The sequence below is a fragment of the Primulina eburnea genome, chromosome 8, assembly GCF_022965805.1.
Source record: "Primulina eburnea isolate SZY01 chromosome 8, ASM2296580v1, whole genome shotgun sequence".
Classification (NCBI taxonomy): Eukaryota; Viridiplantae; Streptophyta; class Magnoliopsida; order Lamiales; family Gesneriaceae; genus Primulina; species Primulina eburnea.
This window is the reverse complement of record NC_133108.1, coordinates 2,842,923-2,856,396: the sequence shown is the minus strand read 5'-3', so window position 1 is coordinate 2,856,396 and position 13,474 is coordinate 2,842,923. Positions and strand designations below refer to the sequence as shown.

At 35.2% G+C, this 13,474-nt stretch overlaps 1 protein-coding gene across 1 annotated transcript; it reads left to right on the top strand.

Moving 5' to 3' along the window:
- The first annotated feature begins 1,566 nt into the window (after positions 1-1,566).
- LOC140838404 (2,3-bisphosphoglycerate-independent phosphoglycerate mutase-like) lies at positions 1,567-13,362 on the top strand. Its single transcript, XM_073204678.1, has 9 exons — positions 1,567-1,897; positions 2,205-2,332; positions 9,628-9,778; positions 9,966-10,169; positions 10,797-11,221; positions 11,437-11,629; positions 11,724-11,819; positions 12,489-12,644; positions 13,006-13,362. The coding sequence occupies exons 1-9, from the start codon at positions 1,736-1,738 to the stop codon at positions 13,165-13,167; spliced, it is 1,677 nt and encodes a 558-aa protein (XP_073060779.1). The 5' UTR covers positions 1,567-1,735; the 3' UTR covers positions 13,168-13,362.
- The last annotated feature ends 112 nt before the right edge of the window (positions 13,363-13,474 follow it).

Genomic DNA, 13,474 nt, shown 5'->3' with positions numbered 1-13,474 from the left:
AGCCGAAAAAAAATATGAATGAACCAATAGCACATTATAATGTCGGATTTGATGGCGAGAAAAATCTCTACTACACAATATGATTTTCACTCGATATAACATCTACTTATTTGTCTAACGAAAAAGATGGATGCTCCACCTGTTGATATACTTCCTCTTTGGTTGCTTGAGCAAGCACGAGGGCATAAAGGTGATGCTCATCTTCATGCTGCTATTTGCCTTTTATCTGCCGATTTTTTATTTGTATCAATTACAAGTCAAAGATTAATATTTTGATCCTTAATTTAATTCTAAAAACAATTATTTTGTTTCAAATTACATTTAAACCAACATGTTTCTAGAGCACCCACGGGCCACGTAGGTGTATATACTTTTTACTGTTTTTCATTTAATTTAACATGATAATTACCGACCACACAAATTTCTATAGAAATTTATTATGTTTTAAAGTTCGATAAATAATATATCATGACATTAGAATTAGCAATCCACCGGATTGTTTATAGCTTATTTGTAGCTTATTTGATACTAAAATTATAATTTTTAAACGAAATATCAAATTTAAGATCAAATATAACAAAAACCCCAAATAGCAATCCAAAGTTAATTTTCTTGTTATCGAGATGATTAAATAATCAGCATATCCCTAAACTAACACAAAAAATTCCTTATTTATATATATAATATATATATATATATATAATATTAAATTTGTGTTATTTAGATTAACTAATTTATGGTCATAGTATTTTTAATAATTATATATATAATATATATATTATTAAATTTGTTTTATTTAGATTAACTAATTACTGGTGTCACAATCTTTTTAATAATTATATATATATAATAATAATAATAATAATAATAATAATAATATAATAAAATGTTAAAACTTTAAATCAAGTCACTTCTAGTTTAGAAGATATAGTTTTTTTTTTTGTTTCTTAATCTGTTAAGAATATAACTTGAACCTAACTTAACCCCAAAATCCAGCTCAATAGGAGAAGATTGTCCAAGCTATATATACAACTCCCAGGTTATTTATTCAACCGATGTGAGACAATTAACACACCTCTCTCACGCTCAGGAATGAACATCTGGAACGTAGAGTTTACAAATAACTCAATTATGGGCAGAAGAACGGGCATCCTTATTATAGGCAGTCCAACACATAACGGTGGAACCCAAGCTCCGATACCACGTTAAGAATTGAACTTGGATCTAACTCAACCTCAAAAGCTAGCTCAAAAGGGATTGTTCAAGCTCATATATACAATTCTCAAGTTATTTATCCAATTAATGTAAGACAATTAACATTTGATTCAATTTTTATCTTTTTTTTTCTATATTTTTTTAACTCACATATAAAATTACAGTGTATATTTTGATTTTTCATTAGAATATAAGAATTATAAAAAATGTTGCAATAATACGGTAACGTGTGAGTGGATATAAGAAATGAAAAAAAAAAAGTCTGGAAGCCACGTACTCTGTCACGTGTCTTCCAATCCGAGATTTCTAAAATTTGTCCCAATCCAAGTCGCCTGTCTCTCGTCTGTTTTCTTCATACGTACACTTGGACATTCCACTTTCTTCGATATACACACTATTTTTTTTCCTTCTGTTATCCCGTTTATTCTGTCTCTCGTCTTTCTATTTGTCTAATTGCTAATCGGAGATTTGTTTTCCTAAGTTTCTTTGTTGTTTTTGGTGTTGAAAGCAGTAAAGAAGGATGGGCAGCTCTGGAGTTTCATGGAAATTGAAGGATCACCCCAAGCTTCCGAAGGGGAAAACTATAGCGATGGTTGTTTTGGATGGGTGGGGTGAAGCCAAACCCAATAAATACAACTGCATCAACGTTGCCGAGACTCCAACGATGGACTCACTGAAAAATGTATATATATATTTTTAGTATTTTCTCGTCTAAAATATACTGGGTTCTGGATTTTTCAGACTAAATGATTCGGTATTGCATTAGTGAACACATTAACTCGAACTCTTAAAATCCTACTTATCATCTTACTGTATTTTACCTCCAAAATTTTGTGGGTTCTTAATTTTTGTCATCTAGATGGTTGGATCAAGAGAAATACTTAAGTGCTTAAGTAGATTAATGATATGTTAATGCGTTGAAGTTTTTAATACCCCCTCCTTAAACACTAAATGGGATTGAGATTTGTTTTATTCAAAACGTGATGAAGGGTGCCCCAGAGAAGTGGAGATTGGTGAAAGCGCATGGTACTGCAGTGGGGATGCCCACAGAAGATGACGTGGGTAATAGTGAAGTCGGCCACAATGCTCTTGGTGCTGGCCGGATTTACGCGCAAGGGTGAACTTCCTTTTGCTTGCTCCTTTACTTCGTTGAAGTTATTGTAGCCATCTGGGAAAAAAGTTATATTGAAAACTAAATGTTCAGATGTTACTCTCTCTAATCCGCAGATAGTTGGAACTTGGACAGATAGTTTGTCCAATCAATATAATTTAGAAGTTTGATATCTAATAAATCATGCCTTAATGACTGTAATCGATTTCTACTGGTTTTTTCTATGCTGTAATGTGATTTTCTTCAAAGGAAGAAACTGTGTTCTTTCTTGTAGTGAAATTATAATTTATATGGCTGATCGAGAGAAGTTCTTGGACTAAAAAGGGGGCAGTTCTATTTTTTTTTTATATGAGTGGAATTGCTATCATTATCAGAATTGGATTAAGTACAAACTGTATGAAAACTGCTAAATTATTAAATTTCTGTATGTGGAGATGTTTCACACCCACGGAAGTGTCAGTTGTGTTAGGAACATAGATATATGCAAAGTACTGATGGGTAGATTCTTTTAATCTTTGTTCTCATGCGTAGGAGTGGTTAGGTGTTGCATACTTTATTATTACGGACCATAATATGTTGGACATAGGCCCAACAGTCTCGAGCCCATGGAAGAATCTAGATGTGCGAGGGAATGAGAATAAAATGTGGAGTGGTGGCTGTTGGATCAATTTTATTTTTATGGGCTTTTATGTGAATAATTATGTGTTGTGTGTTGTTTATTAAGTTAAACCCAAAATAAAGTGATCAACTAATATTTTGGGTTATTGATCTTTAATGTATCTAATAGGTTGTGAGTCTTTAATATGTAGGGACAAAAGTGTAATTTCCGTTTTTATGATGGACTAAAACAGAAATATTATAAGATAATGATAAACATTATCTATATATGGGTCATGGTCCTCAGATCGTGCTGCATCACGTTCCCTATACTCTTCCCCATTAAGAAAATAGTTCAGAAGAGAAAACTAAAAATTTCTATTAAGGAAAAAAGCACGTAGATCTGGAAGATCAAGACACGTTTTAAAGAATTCATAATTATGGTTTTAGTTACACTTCCTCTTAAGTTTCAGTCAAATTCTTAATGATTTAGCACGGTGGATTATGTGGTTTATGAATTTTCCCAACAAGTGTATCGGAGTCACTCATGCTCGTATTATCAAGATTTGTTTAAAGTCTTGTGTACATTATCTGGTTCCAGATCTGGAAAAGAAAATTTTGTTAAATTTTTTTTTGATATAACTTCATATATGGTAAATATTTTGGTTGAAAACAAATTTTTTTTAGTTTCAGTTTTGATAAAGAGATTTTGGTTGAAAATTTTAAGGATTTGGTATAAGACTTCGATTTCCGTCCAGTTTTTGTTCAAAAGAAAAGAAAACATTTTAGAGTAAAATCGAAAATTTGGGTTAAATTTTTTTCCATCAAATCGACCTAAGGCGTGCCCAACAGTAAACAGGCATAGAGGCACGATTTTGGGTGCCCCCGTGCGCCATGTCGTCTGGGCCGAAGTAGGCGCGAAGGAAGGTTGATGTTTATTATAATCATATATGCACTTGTGGTGGTAAATATGTGATAGTTGTTCGGTTTTCATGTGCATAATAAATCGGCTCAAATGAAGGTTGTTATTTGACATGATAGTTACTATCAGTGTTTGACTGTTGCATCAGGATGTCACTTACAAGTTAACATTTTGTCTAAAGATTAAAACATTAATGGAGTGTTCGATATCTTGTTTATGGGGTTTACATTATTTGAATTTATTGATTATTTTTTTTGGATATTTGGTTGAGCATATATATTTGGTTTTTGTTCTCTTTTCAGATTTGACTCATACAAATATATATTCCAACATAAATTTTATTCCTATTTTAAATGACTCTAATTTTAAATCGTGACAAGAGAATTTAGTGATAGTTCTCGGAGTCATGGATTTGGACCTTGCGATAACGGTTGACTCTCTTCCATCCATTACAGATAAGAGTACCTCTAATGAAAAAAGAGAGTTTGAAAGGTGGGAGAGGTCGAATCGTCTATGTATGATGATTATGAAGAGGGTAATTCCAGAAACATTCAGGGCACAATGGTTAGTGATATTGCTACGGCTAAGGCTTTCCTTCAGGACCTTGAAAAGAGGTTTGCTAAAAGTGAAAAGTCTGAAAATTGTACATTTTTGGCAAGCCTCGTTTCAATGAGGTACACAGGTAAGGGCAACATCAGAGAGTATATTATGTAAATGCTTCATCTTGTTTCAAGGTCAAAAGCACTGGGGCTTGACCTCTCTGAGGACTTGCTGGTGCATTTGGTTTTGATATCTCTTCTTACACAACTCAATCAGTTTAAGTTGAGGCATAACTGTCAGAAAGAGACTTGGTCTCTGAATGAGCTCATCTCGCACTGTGTGCAGGAAGAGGAAAGGTTGAAGCAAGATAAGACAAAGTGCTCATTATACCTCTACCTTAAAGATAAAAGAAAGAAAATGAAGGACAAGGAAGCTGCGGATACACAGCCTCCGAAGAAACAGGAGAAGAATCCCAATGATTCTCAAAGTTTTGTTTTTTTTTTTTTTTTTTTGCAGTGATGAGCATATGAAGAAGCAATGCACTAATTATCACGCTTGCCGTGCTAAGAAATGTATGTTTCTGAATATGGTTTGTTCTGAGGTTAATTTAACTCCAGTGTCTAGACATCATAGTAGATAGATTCTGGTGGACCAACTCATATGAGTGTGTCTATGCAGGGTTGCTTGGCTTGCCGAAAACCAAGTGATGCTGAAAGATTCATCTACGTTGGTGACGACAACAAAGTTGAAGTTGAGACAATAGGAAAATTTAGATTATTGTTTAGTACTGGAATATATTTGGATCTTTATGAAACATTCGTTGTACTGTTTTTAGACGGAATTTCATTCCATTTTTTCATTGGACAAATTCGGTTATTCTTGTTCAATTGGAAATGGAATATTCAGTTTTTTTCTTGATTCAAAATTTGTTGGTTCTTGTTCTTTATCACGAAAAGATAATCTTTATTCTTTTTATGTTATTGCTTCTTTTAATGAATCTTTGTTAACAAGTAGAGACACTAAAAGAAAATTAATCAATGAGAATTTAGTTGCGTTATGGTACAAGAGATTGAGTCATATTTCTGAAAAGATAATAAGGAGACTTTTGTCAGACGAAACTATCGAACATTTAGATTTCACAGATTTTAATAATTGTGTTAATTGTATAAAGAGAAAACAGACCAACAAAAGGATATTTGAAGCCAACAATTGTTCAGACGTATTAGAACTTATACATATCGATATTTCAGGACCATTCTCTTCGCCTTCTTGGAATAGTCAACAATATTTTATGATGTTCATAGACAATTTTTCAAGATATGGTTCTCATTCATGAAAAGGAACAGTCGGTGGATGTGTTCAAATATTATGAAATTGAAGTTGAAAATCAACTTAGCTTAAAGATTAATAACGATAGATTTGACCATGGTGATGAATACTATATTAGATATGATGGTTCAAGTGAACAACGTTCAGGGCCTTTTGCTAGATTCTTAGAAAAATGCAGTATCGTCCCATGGTACACTATGCCGGATTCGCCCACTATGAATGGAGTTGCTGGAAAATGAACTACGCTTGAAGAAATGGTGATGAGTATGATTAGTTATTCTACTTTACCAGAATCAGTACGGGGAGAAGAGTTAAAGACCACAACATATATCTTTAACAGGGTTCCAACTGGGGATTTGAACCCAAAAGAGATACCCCTTAGTAAGTAGCCGTTTTTTCAACTGTAGTAGACCTAGGTTAGGATGCGGCGAGTGACCCTGTAAAGGAATCAAGTGAGGAAAGAATAAACGGGTCTCGAAGTAAGACCTCCTTGTCTTATTTTGTTTCCTGCCTTGGCTAGCTAGGCCCACTAAGGCTAAGTAAGAGAATAAAAAAAAGCTTTTTTCATTTTCCTACTCGGAGTTTTTTTCTTACAAACAAAAGAGCAATTAATCATGGCATGGACATGGTCTAGCCACTCCACGTTAGTACCCTAACCAAAAAGTATCAAGCTCCTTTGGTGGACAATGCATGCATAAGAATGACCCTAAGTTGCATATGGAAAGATAAGTTCGCGGACTGCGACCAAGAAGTTTTAAGCATCTGCACGTTTGGGATGTCCAGCTGAGGCAAGGACTTATAAGCCTAACATAAAGAAACTGGACTCAAGGACGGTCAACTGTTATTTTATTGGATAGTCTGAAAGATCCAAGGGTACAAGTTCTATGATCACACAAGTGAGTCGATTTTTGAGTCAGTAAATGCGCAGTTATTTGAGGATGTTGAGTTTGCGGGGGAAGATAAAGTAAGTGGTAGTCTTTGAAAAAGGTGTCTTGGATATTGATCAGGATCACATTCCTCACTTGACCAAGACACAATACTGGAAGACAATATTGGAGATCATCTCATTCCAGATGAACAAAATCTAGAACATATGCCATCAAGAGGTCCATTAGAGAGCGGATAATTGCAATGTCAGATGATTACATTGTATTTTTTCAAGAACATGAGGCAGACTTTGGACTGATGGAGGATGATCCTATCAATTTTCGTCAAGCCATGGAAAATTCTAAATGCCAAAAGTGGAATGAGGCCATGAATTAGGAGATACAGTCCATGAAGGCCAATGACGTATGGGATCTTGTCCCATTGCTTAAAGGTACTAAGCCCATTGGTTGCAAATGGATATTTAAAAGCAATAGGGATTCGAAAGGTAATGTGGAAAGAGATAAGGCTCGTCTTGTCGCTAAAGGCTTTACACAAAAAGAAGGCGTTGATTATAAATAGACTTTTTCTCCGGTTTCTTTGAAAGACTCTAAGCATTGTAATGGCTTCGGTGGCGCATTTCGATCTTGAGCTTTGTGAGATGGATGTAAAGACCGCGTTTCTAAATGGTGACATTGATGAAACGATTTATATGGTGCAACCAGGAAATTGTGTCCAAAGAAAAATAATATGGTTTGCAAGTTAAAGAAATCCATCTACGGCCTCAAGCAGATATCTCGGCAATGATATTTCAAATTTCATCAAATGATCATCTCGTTTGGTTTGGTTTTGAGATGAATTTGGTCGATGATTGTGTGCACCATAAGTTCAGTGGAGTAAGCATATTTTCTGGTTTTATATGTTTATGACATTCTGCTCGCTAACAACGATTAGAATTGTTGCATGACACCCAAGAGATTTCTTGCTAAGAATTTTGTGATGAAAGATCTTGGTGATGCATCTTTTGTACTGCGTATCCAGATACATCGGGATTGTTGTCGAGGTATTCTCGGATTATCTTAGAAAGGCTATATCGAGAAAGTTCTCAAACGATATGGGATGCAAGACTGTAAACTAACATATTCCCCCATGGCTGAGGGAGACAAATATAGTCTCAAACAATGCCCCAAAAATAATTTTGAGGAATAGATGTAGAAGATCCCATATGCATCTGCAGTGGGGAGTCTGATGTTTGCTCAAATTTGTACACGTCCAGATATTGCATACGTGATAATATGTTGGGTAGATATCTAAGTAGTTCAGGAGTAAAATATTGGAAAGCGGTCAAAACTCTTATGGTATTTATAGAGAACAAAATATTACATGCTTATATATCGGAGGTTAGATTAGTTTGAGATCATTTGGTATACTTACTCTGTTTTTCTGGGATGCCAAGATATTATGAAAATATTACGTTGAGCTATATTTATTTACTGGCACAAAGTGTTGTCTCATGAAAGAGTGCTAAAAGGTTATAGCATCTTTTATCATGTTATGTTGTATCCAATCAAGTTTCTGGTTGTCAAAGGAATATTTTAGAATTGATATTTGTCTATAAATCACTTCGGTACAAATTCCATAATTGTGGATTCAATTATTAAGGGACTATCACCCAAAAGGTTTTTGTGCACATTATTTGTAAGGGGTTTGGTCAATTAAGGATATTCAGATTCAGTGGGAGTTTGTAATTTTAAATGTTTTATAGACATGTTCAGTAATTCGGTTTATAGTCATGTAAATTTATTTTCTGCATAAATAAATTTCAAGTTAAGTCATATTCTGATTATGGTTTTAAGTTTGATCTCAATAATGTTAAGAGGGAGGACCGGTTGAAAATTCGCATGTTATGATAACATTGCATGAAATTTCATGTTACACGTCCACTTCATGATCTATGTCATTCAGTTGTGTTGACATATGTGACCATTGATGGGTCTAGTTACCTTGAGGGTAGCGAAGACTGCTTTTATCCTACGTTGATGTGATTGATGAACCGGATTGGTTATAACACATTTTGGAATGACAACATTTTTTAGCTCATAAGATTATTTTCGCAAACATAATTATTAGGTTACACATATAGCCCAAGTGGGAGATTGTTAGATCATTTTTATTTTTATGAGCTTATACCCAAAATGAAGTGATCAACTAATGTTTGGGTTATTGGGCTTTAATATATCTAATATGTTGTGGGCATTTAATGTGTAGAGACATAAATGTAATTTCTGTTTTTATAATTGGCTAAAACAGAAATATCAGAAGATAATGACGAGCATTATCTATATATGGGTCATGGTCCCCAGATTGTGTGGCATCACGTTCCATATTCTCTTCCCCATTAAAAAAGCATCATGTTCTATATTCTCTTCCCCATTATGAAAATAGTTCATAAGAGAAAACTAAAGGATTCTTTCAAGAAAAAGAACGCTTACATCTGGAAGATCTTGACAAGTTCTAGAGAGTTCAGAATTATGGCTTCAGGTACACATTCGCTTAAGTTTTCAGTTAAATTCTTTATATTTTGCATGATGAATTATGTGGTTTATTGATTTTCCCCAACAATAGCTGATTAGAGGCATTTCACGTTTTTCTGTTGATTTGAGTAGCTTGTGCTAGGGGCAAGAGTTCTTCCTCTTGTAAAGGGATTATACCCTTGGCTGAGTAGTAATACTCAGATTTTCATATTGAATCTTGAGTTTAATTTGTGTTTGAATCGTTAGGAAATATTGCACCTAACATCAGGTCAAGATCAAAAAGCATGATAGTTAATTGGAGTCTAGAAAAATATGTTACAGTTTTCGATCATTCTTTGTCATTTTGTCCATAGTTGCTGAAACTATTCCACCAGCTTTTAAAAGGTTCAGTTGCCAAATAAATATTGCCTTTTTATCTTACCAAGTGGGAAAGGCAAAGTCTTTCTCGACCGAGTTTGTGAACCTGAAGGTTAGCACATGTAACAATTTGTGTGTGTGTGTGTGTCTCTGTATAGAGCAAAGCTCGTGGATCTTGCTCTGGAATCTGGAAAAATCTATGAAGGAGATGGTTTCAAGCACATCAAAGAATCATTTGAAACAGGAACGCTACACCTCATTGGATTATTAAGTGATGGTGGCGTCCACTCTAGGCTCAATCAGTTGCAGGTATTCCAAATGTTTAAATTTCGTACGCCTCTGTGTTCCATCTAGAAAATAATTTTTTCTTCCTCTGCTTTCATTGCTTCAAATTTCTTAAATATTTGATTGTTTCCTTTTTACCCCCCTCTTCTTATGCAGACATAGTTTTTAACATATAAGAAACACTTTTGTGAACTTACGATCGGGTGTGCAGTTGCTGCTTAAAGGAGTTAGTGAGCGTGGTGCTAAAAGAATTCGTGTTCATATTCTCACAGACGGACGTGATGCGTTGGATGGTACAAGTGTAGACTTCACTGAAACTCTTGAAAATGATCTTGCAGAACTGCGTGATAAAGGTGTTGATGCCCAGATTGCATCCGGTGGAGGTCGCATGTATGTTACTATGGATCGTTACGAGGTGAAACATTCATTTTCTGTTTTGGCCTAATCATTCTCATCAATTTTTGTATTTATGCATTCAGGAATATGTTAACATGATTTGTGGCTGCCTTGACTTATTTTGCATGATTTTTGTGTATCTAAGAATTGCTTGGCTTCTAGGATCAAAACAATCTGCACTGGAAAATTGCACTTTTGAGGTGATTAGAGGGTTTAATTGGGCAGACGTTCTCGACCTTACCTATTTTCATCATAGGAGTAAAAGATAACTATTGGGCCCATAATTCCTTTGTCTTGTTTAAGGGTTGTGTGATATTTATCTTTAAGTTCATTTTTGCTGGACTAGCCTCTTTGTTATCACTTACAGTTATTTCTACTTCCACCTCATCTTTAGTCTCCACTGTGTTTTTCTTTCTACCCTGTTCTATCATGCTTGATCTGATGACCAGTAGTCTTTGATTGGAGGATGTCACGGTTAAATATGATTCGTTAACGATGAAGAGGATGCCTTTTAAACTTTCATTGCTTTCTTTCTATTTGACGAGTGTTGTAAAAATGTCTGATTGTACATAATACTCTCTACTAGTTGGTTGCCAAGCCTTTGGTTCTGTTTCTCATGTACCCATATTTTTCTAAATATTTTCAGAATGATTGGGATGTTGTAAAACGAGGTTGGGATGCCCAAGTACTTGGAGAAGCACCACACAAGTTTAAGAGTGCTGTTGAAGCTGTCAAGAAGCTGAGAGAGATTCCTAATACAAATGATCAGTATTTACCTCCATTTGTTATTGTTGATGATAGTGGAAAAGCTGTTGGACCTATCGTCGACGGTGATGCCGTTCTGACTTTCAATTTTCGTGCTGATCGCGTGGTAATGATAGCTAAGGCACTCGAGTATGAGGACTTCGATAAATTTGACCGGGTTCGATTTCCTAAAATTCGTTATGCTGGAATGCTTCAATATGATGGTGAGCTGAAACTTCCAAATCGCTACCTTGTTTCTCCTCCAGATATTGAACGGACATCAGGAGAATATTTGGTGAATAATGGCATTCGTACTTTTGCTTGCAGGTAATTTGTTTACAATTAAAACTTCCAAAGCTCTAAAAACACACACAGTCAGCGGCCTCACTTTTTTTGACGAAAAACCTATAAATTCTTATTCTTAAAAGATCTGCCTAGCTTTTTGCATGCAGATTCATACTTAGATTCAATTTGTATGTCACGGACTAGATTTCATTTTAGCCCGTCATTCTATTAAGTCATTTACCATGGTTTTTTTACAGTGAAACAGTTAAATTTGGTCATGTCACCTTTTTCTGGAATGGAAATCGCTCAGGATACTTCAACCCTGCAATGGAAGAATATGTTGAAATTCCTAGTGATTCTGGTATCACCTTCAATGTCAAGCCAAAGATGAAGGCCTTGGAGATTGCTGAGAAGGCAAGGGATGCAATTCTCAGCCGTAAATTTGACCAGGTAATCCATCAATGTCTTGTTTCTGGTCAATTGCTTGTTGAAGAAAAATCTTATTGGCGAGTTAATATTAGTTTTAACGTGGTTTATTCCGAAGGTACGTGTCAACCTCCCTAATGGTGACATGGTGGGACATACTGGTGATATTGAAGCAACAGTTGTGGCTTGCAAGGTTGCTGACGATGCTGTGAAGGTATGTTAATTCTACTATTTGATTCGGCTGTGAATGTATGTTGATTCAAGCAACGGTTGTAGCATACCTTTGATTGAGGAAGACCAATCAACTATAGTGTCCCATGCTATTTTTACACACTGCCGATGGTATTTTTATGCCACACGCGGCAAGATACACTCAATCTGGAAGCCTTATCTTAATTACTGTTGTTCATGTAAATTGTTGTGGTTCAGGTGCGCTCACTTCGTCCAATGTAAAATTTGTAACAGTAATTAACCTTTAGGTTGTATCTCAAAATTACAGTTTGGATGTCTTGATCTTTTGCGGATATTGTATTTATGAGGCTTTAGAGTCCAAGATGACTTTTCTTTTCTATAAAAATTGAAATATTCCTGGAGTTTCGAGAACTTCTTTTATCTGTATTATGCTGATGAATTAGATGATAGTGCAACGACAGTCAAAATCTGCTGCCTAACTCGATGATCCTGAAAGTATGATCACTTTTGTACTAAATTTCACCAAAATGCTTGATAGATATAAAAATTCATGGTGATGAAATGCAACTCAAAGAGGCGACTCAGTTGCCTACTTATATGCTGCACTTGTTACATTATCAACCACTTGAAAATTTACTTTCTTGAAGCTGTAGCATATTTATAATGACCTATTAATTGTTAATTTGGGTAGATGATCCTTGACGCAATAGATCAAGTGGGTGGAATCTATGTTGTTACTGCTGATCATGGAAATGCTGAGGACATGGTGAAAAGGAACAAGAAAGGAGAGCCACTTCTTGACAAGGAGGGAAAAATTCAAATACATACTTCTCACACTCTGGGACCAGTAAGTGGTTTTAACTCAATACTTCTCGTTTTCATGCTGTAGATCTACTACTATGGAGAAAAAAATTGTGCTGCGTGTGAATTCCTGATTGTGGCTGCCACACATTTCTCACCAACAGTTGCCTTAACCATAACCTGTTATGTGACTTGAGAAAAATTTGACTGGAAAGATGTGTTCTTATGGATATATTCTATGGTTGATCGGGTATGAACCGTACCTATCGATCATTTAGAAGTCTATAAAAGAAATAATCCAATCCATCACTCATTTTGAATGGTTCAACCAAGTGATCCAGACATATAGTTTCCAGTTGTCAGATTATGAATTCTCGATTTTACATGCATATTAAACTTCTATGTAGGTTCCAATTGCTATTGGTGGCCCTGGGCTGGCACCCGGCGTGAGATTCCGCAAAGATGTTCCCACTGGTGGTCTAGCCAACGTGGCTGCTACTGTCATGAACTTGCATGGATTTGAGGCACCCAGCGATTATGAGACAACCCTTATTGAGGTTGTTGATTAATTACATCTCATTCCCGATTCGAACTCTTAGAAATTTTGCAAATAATGATGATGTGAGGAATACATTATCCATTATTTTTGAATAAAATGTTTTAGGCTAGTATCACTGATATATAACTCAGCATGGAATATGCTAAAAACATGCCCGTGGTTTGAGATTGAGATATTCGAAATAAATTTCAACTGTTTCACTTTATTTTGTCCAGTTTGTTGCCTGAGATGTGTGTTTATTTTTACCCAAGTCGGGGTATTTTTTTAACTCGCACGTTTTTTCCACCAAAATTCTCTTTTTCTAACCTGGCTGGTGC

Bases quoted from the DNA above. Each gene is read 5' to 3' on its own strand.
- LOC140838404 (XM_073204678.1), top strand. From the start codon at position 1,736: ATGGGCAGCTCTGGAGTTTCATGGAAATTGAAGGATCACCCCAAGCTT. The intron at 9,779-9,965 runs GTATTCCAAATG...TCGGGTGTGCAG, and splicing joins CTAGGCTCAATCAGTTGCAG to TTGCTGCTTAAAGGAGTTAG. The intron at 11,820-12,488 runs GTATGTTAATTC...TAATTTGGGTAG, and splicing joins TTGCTGACGATGCTGTGAAG to ATGATCCTTGACGCAATAGA.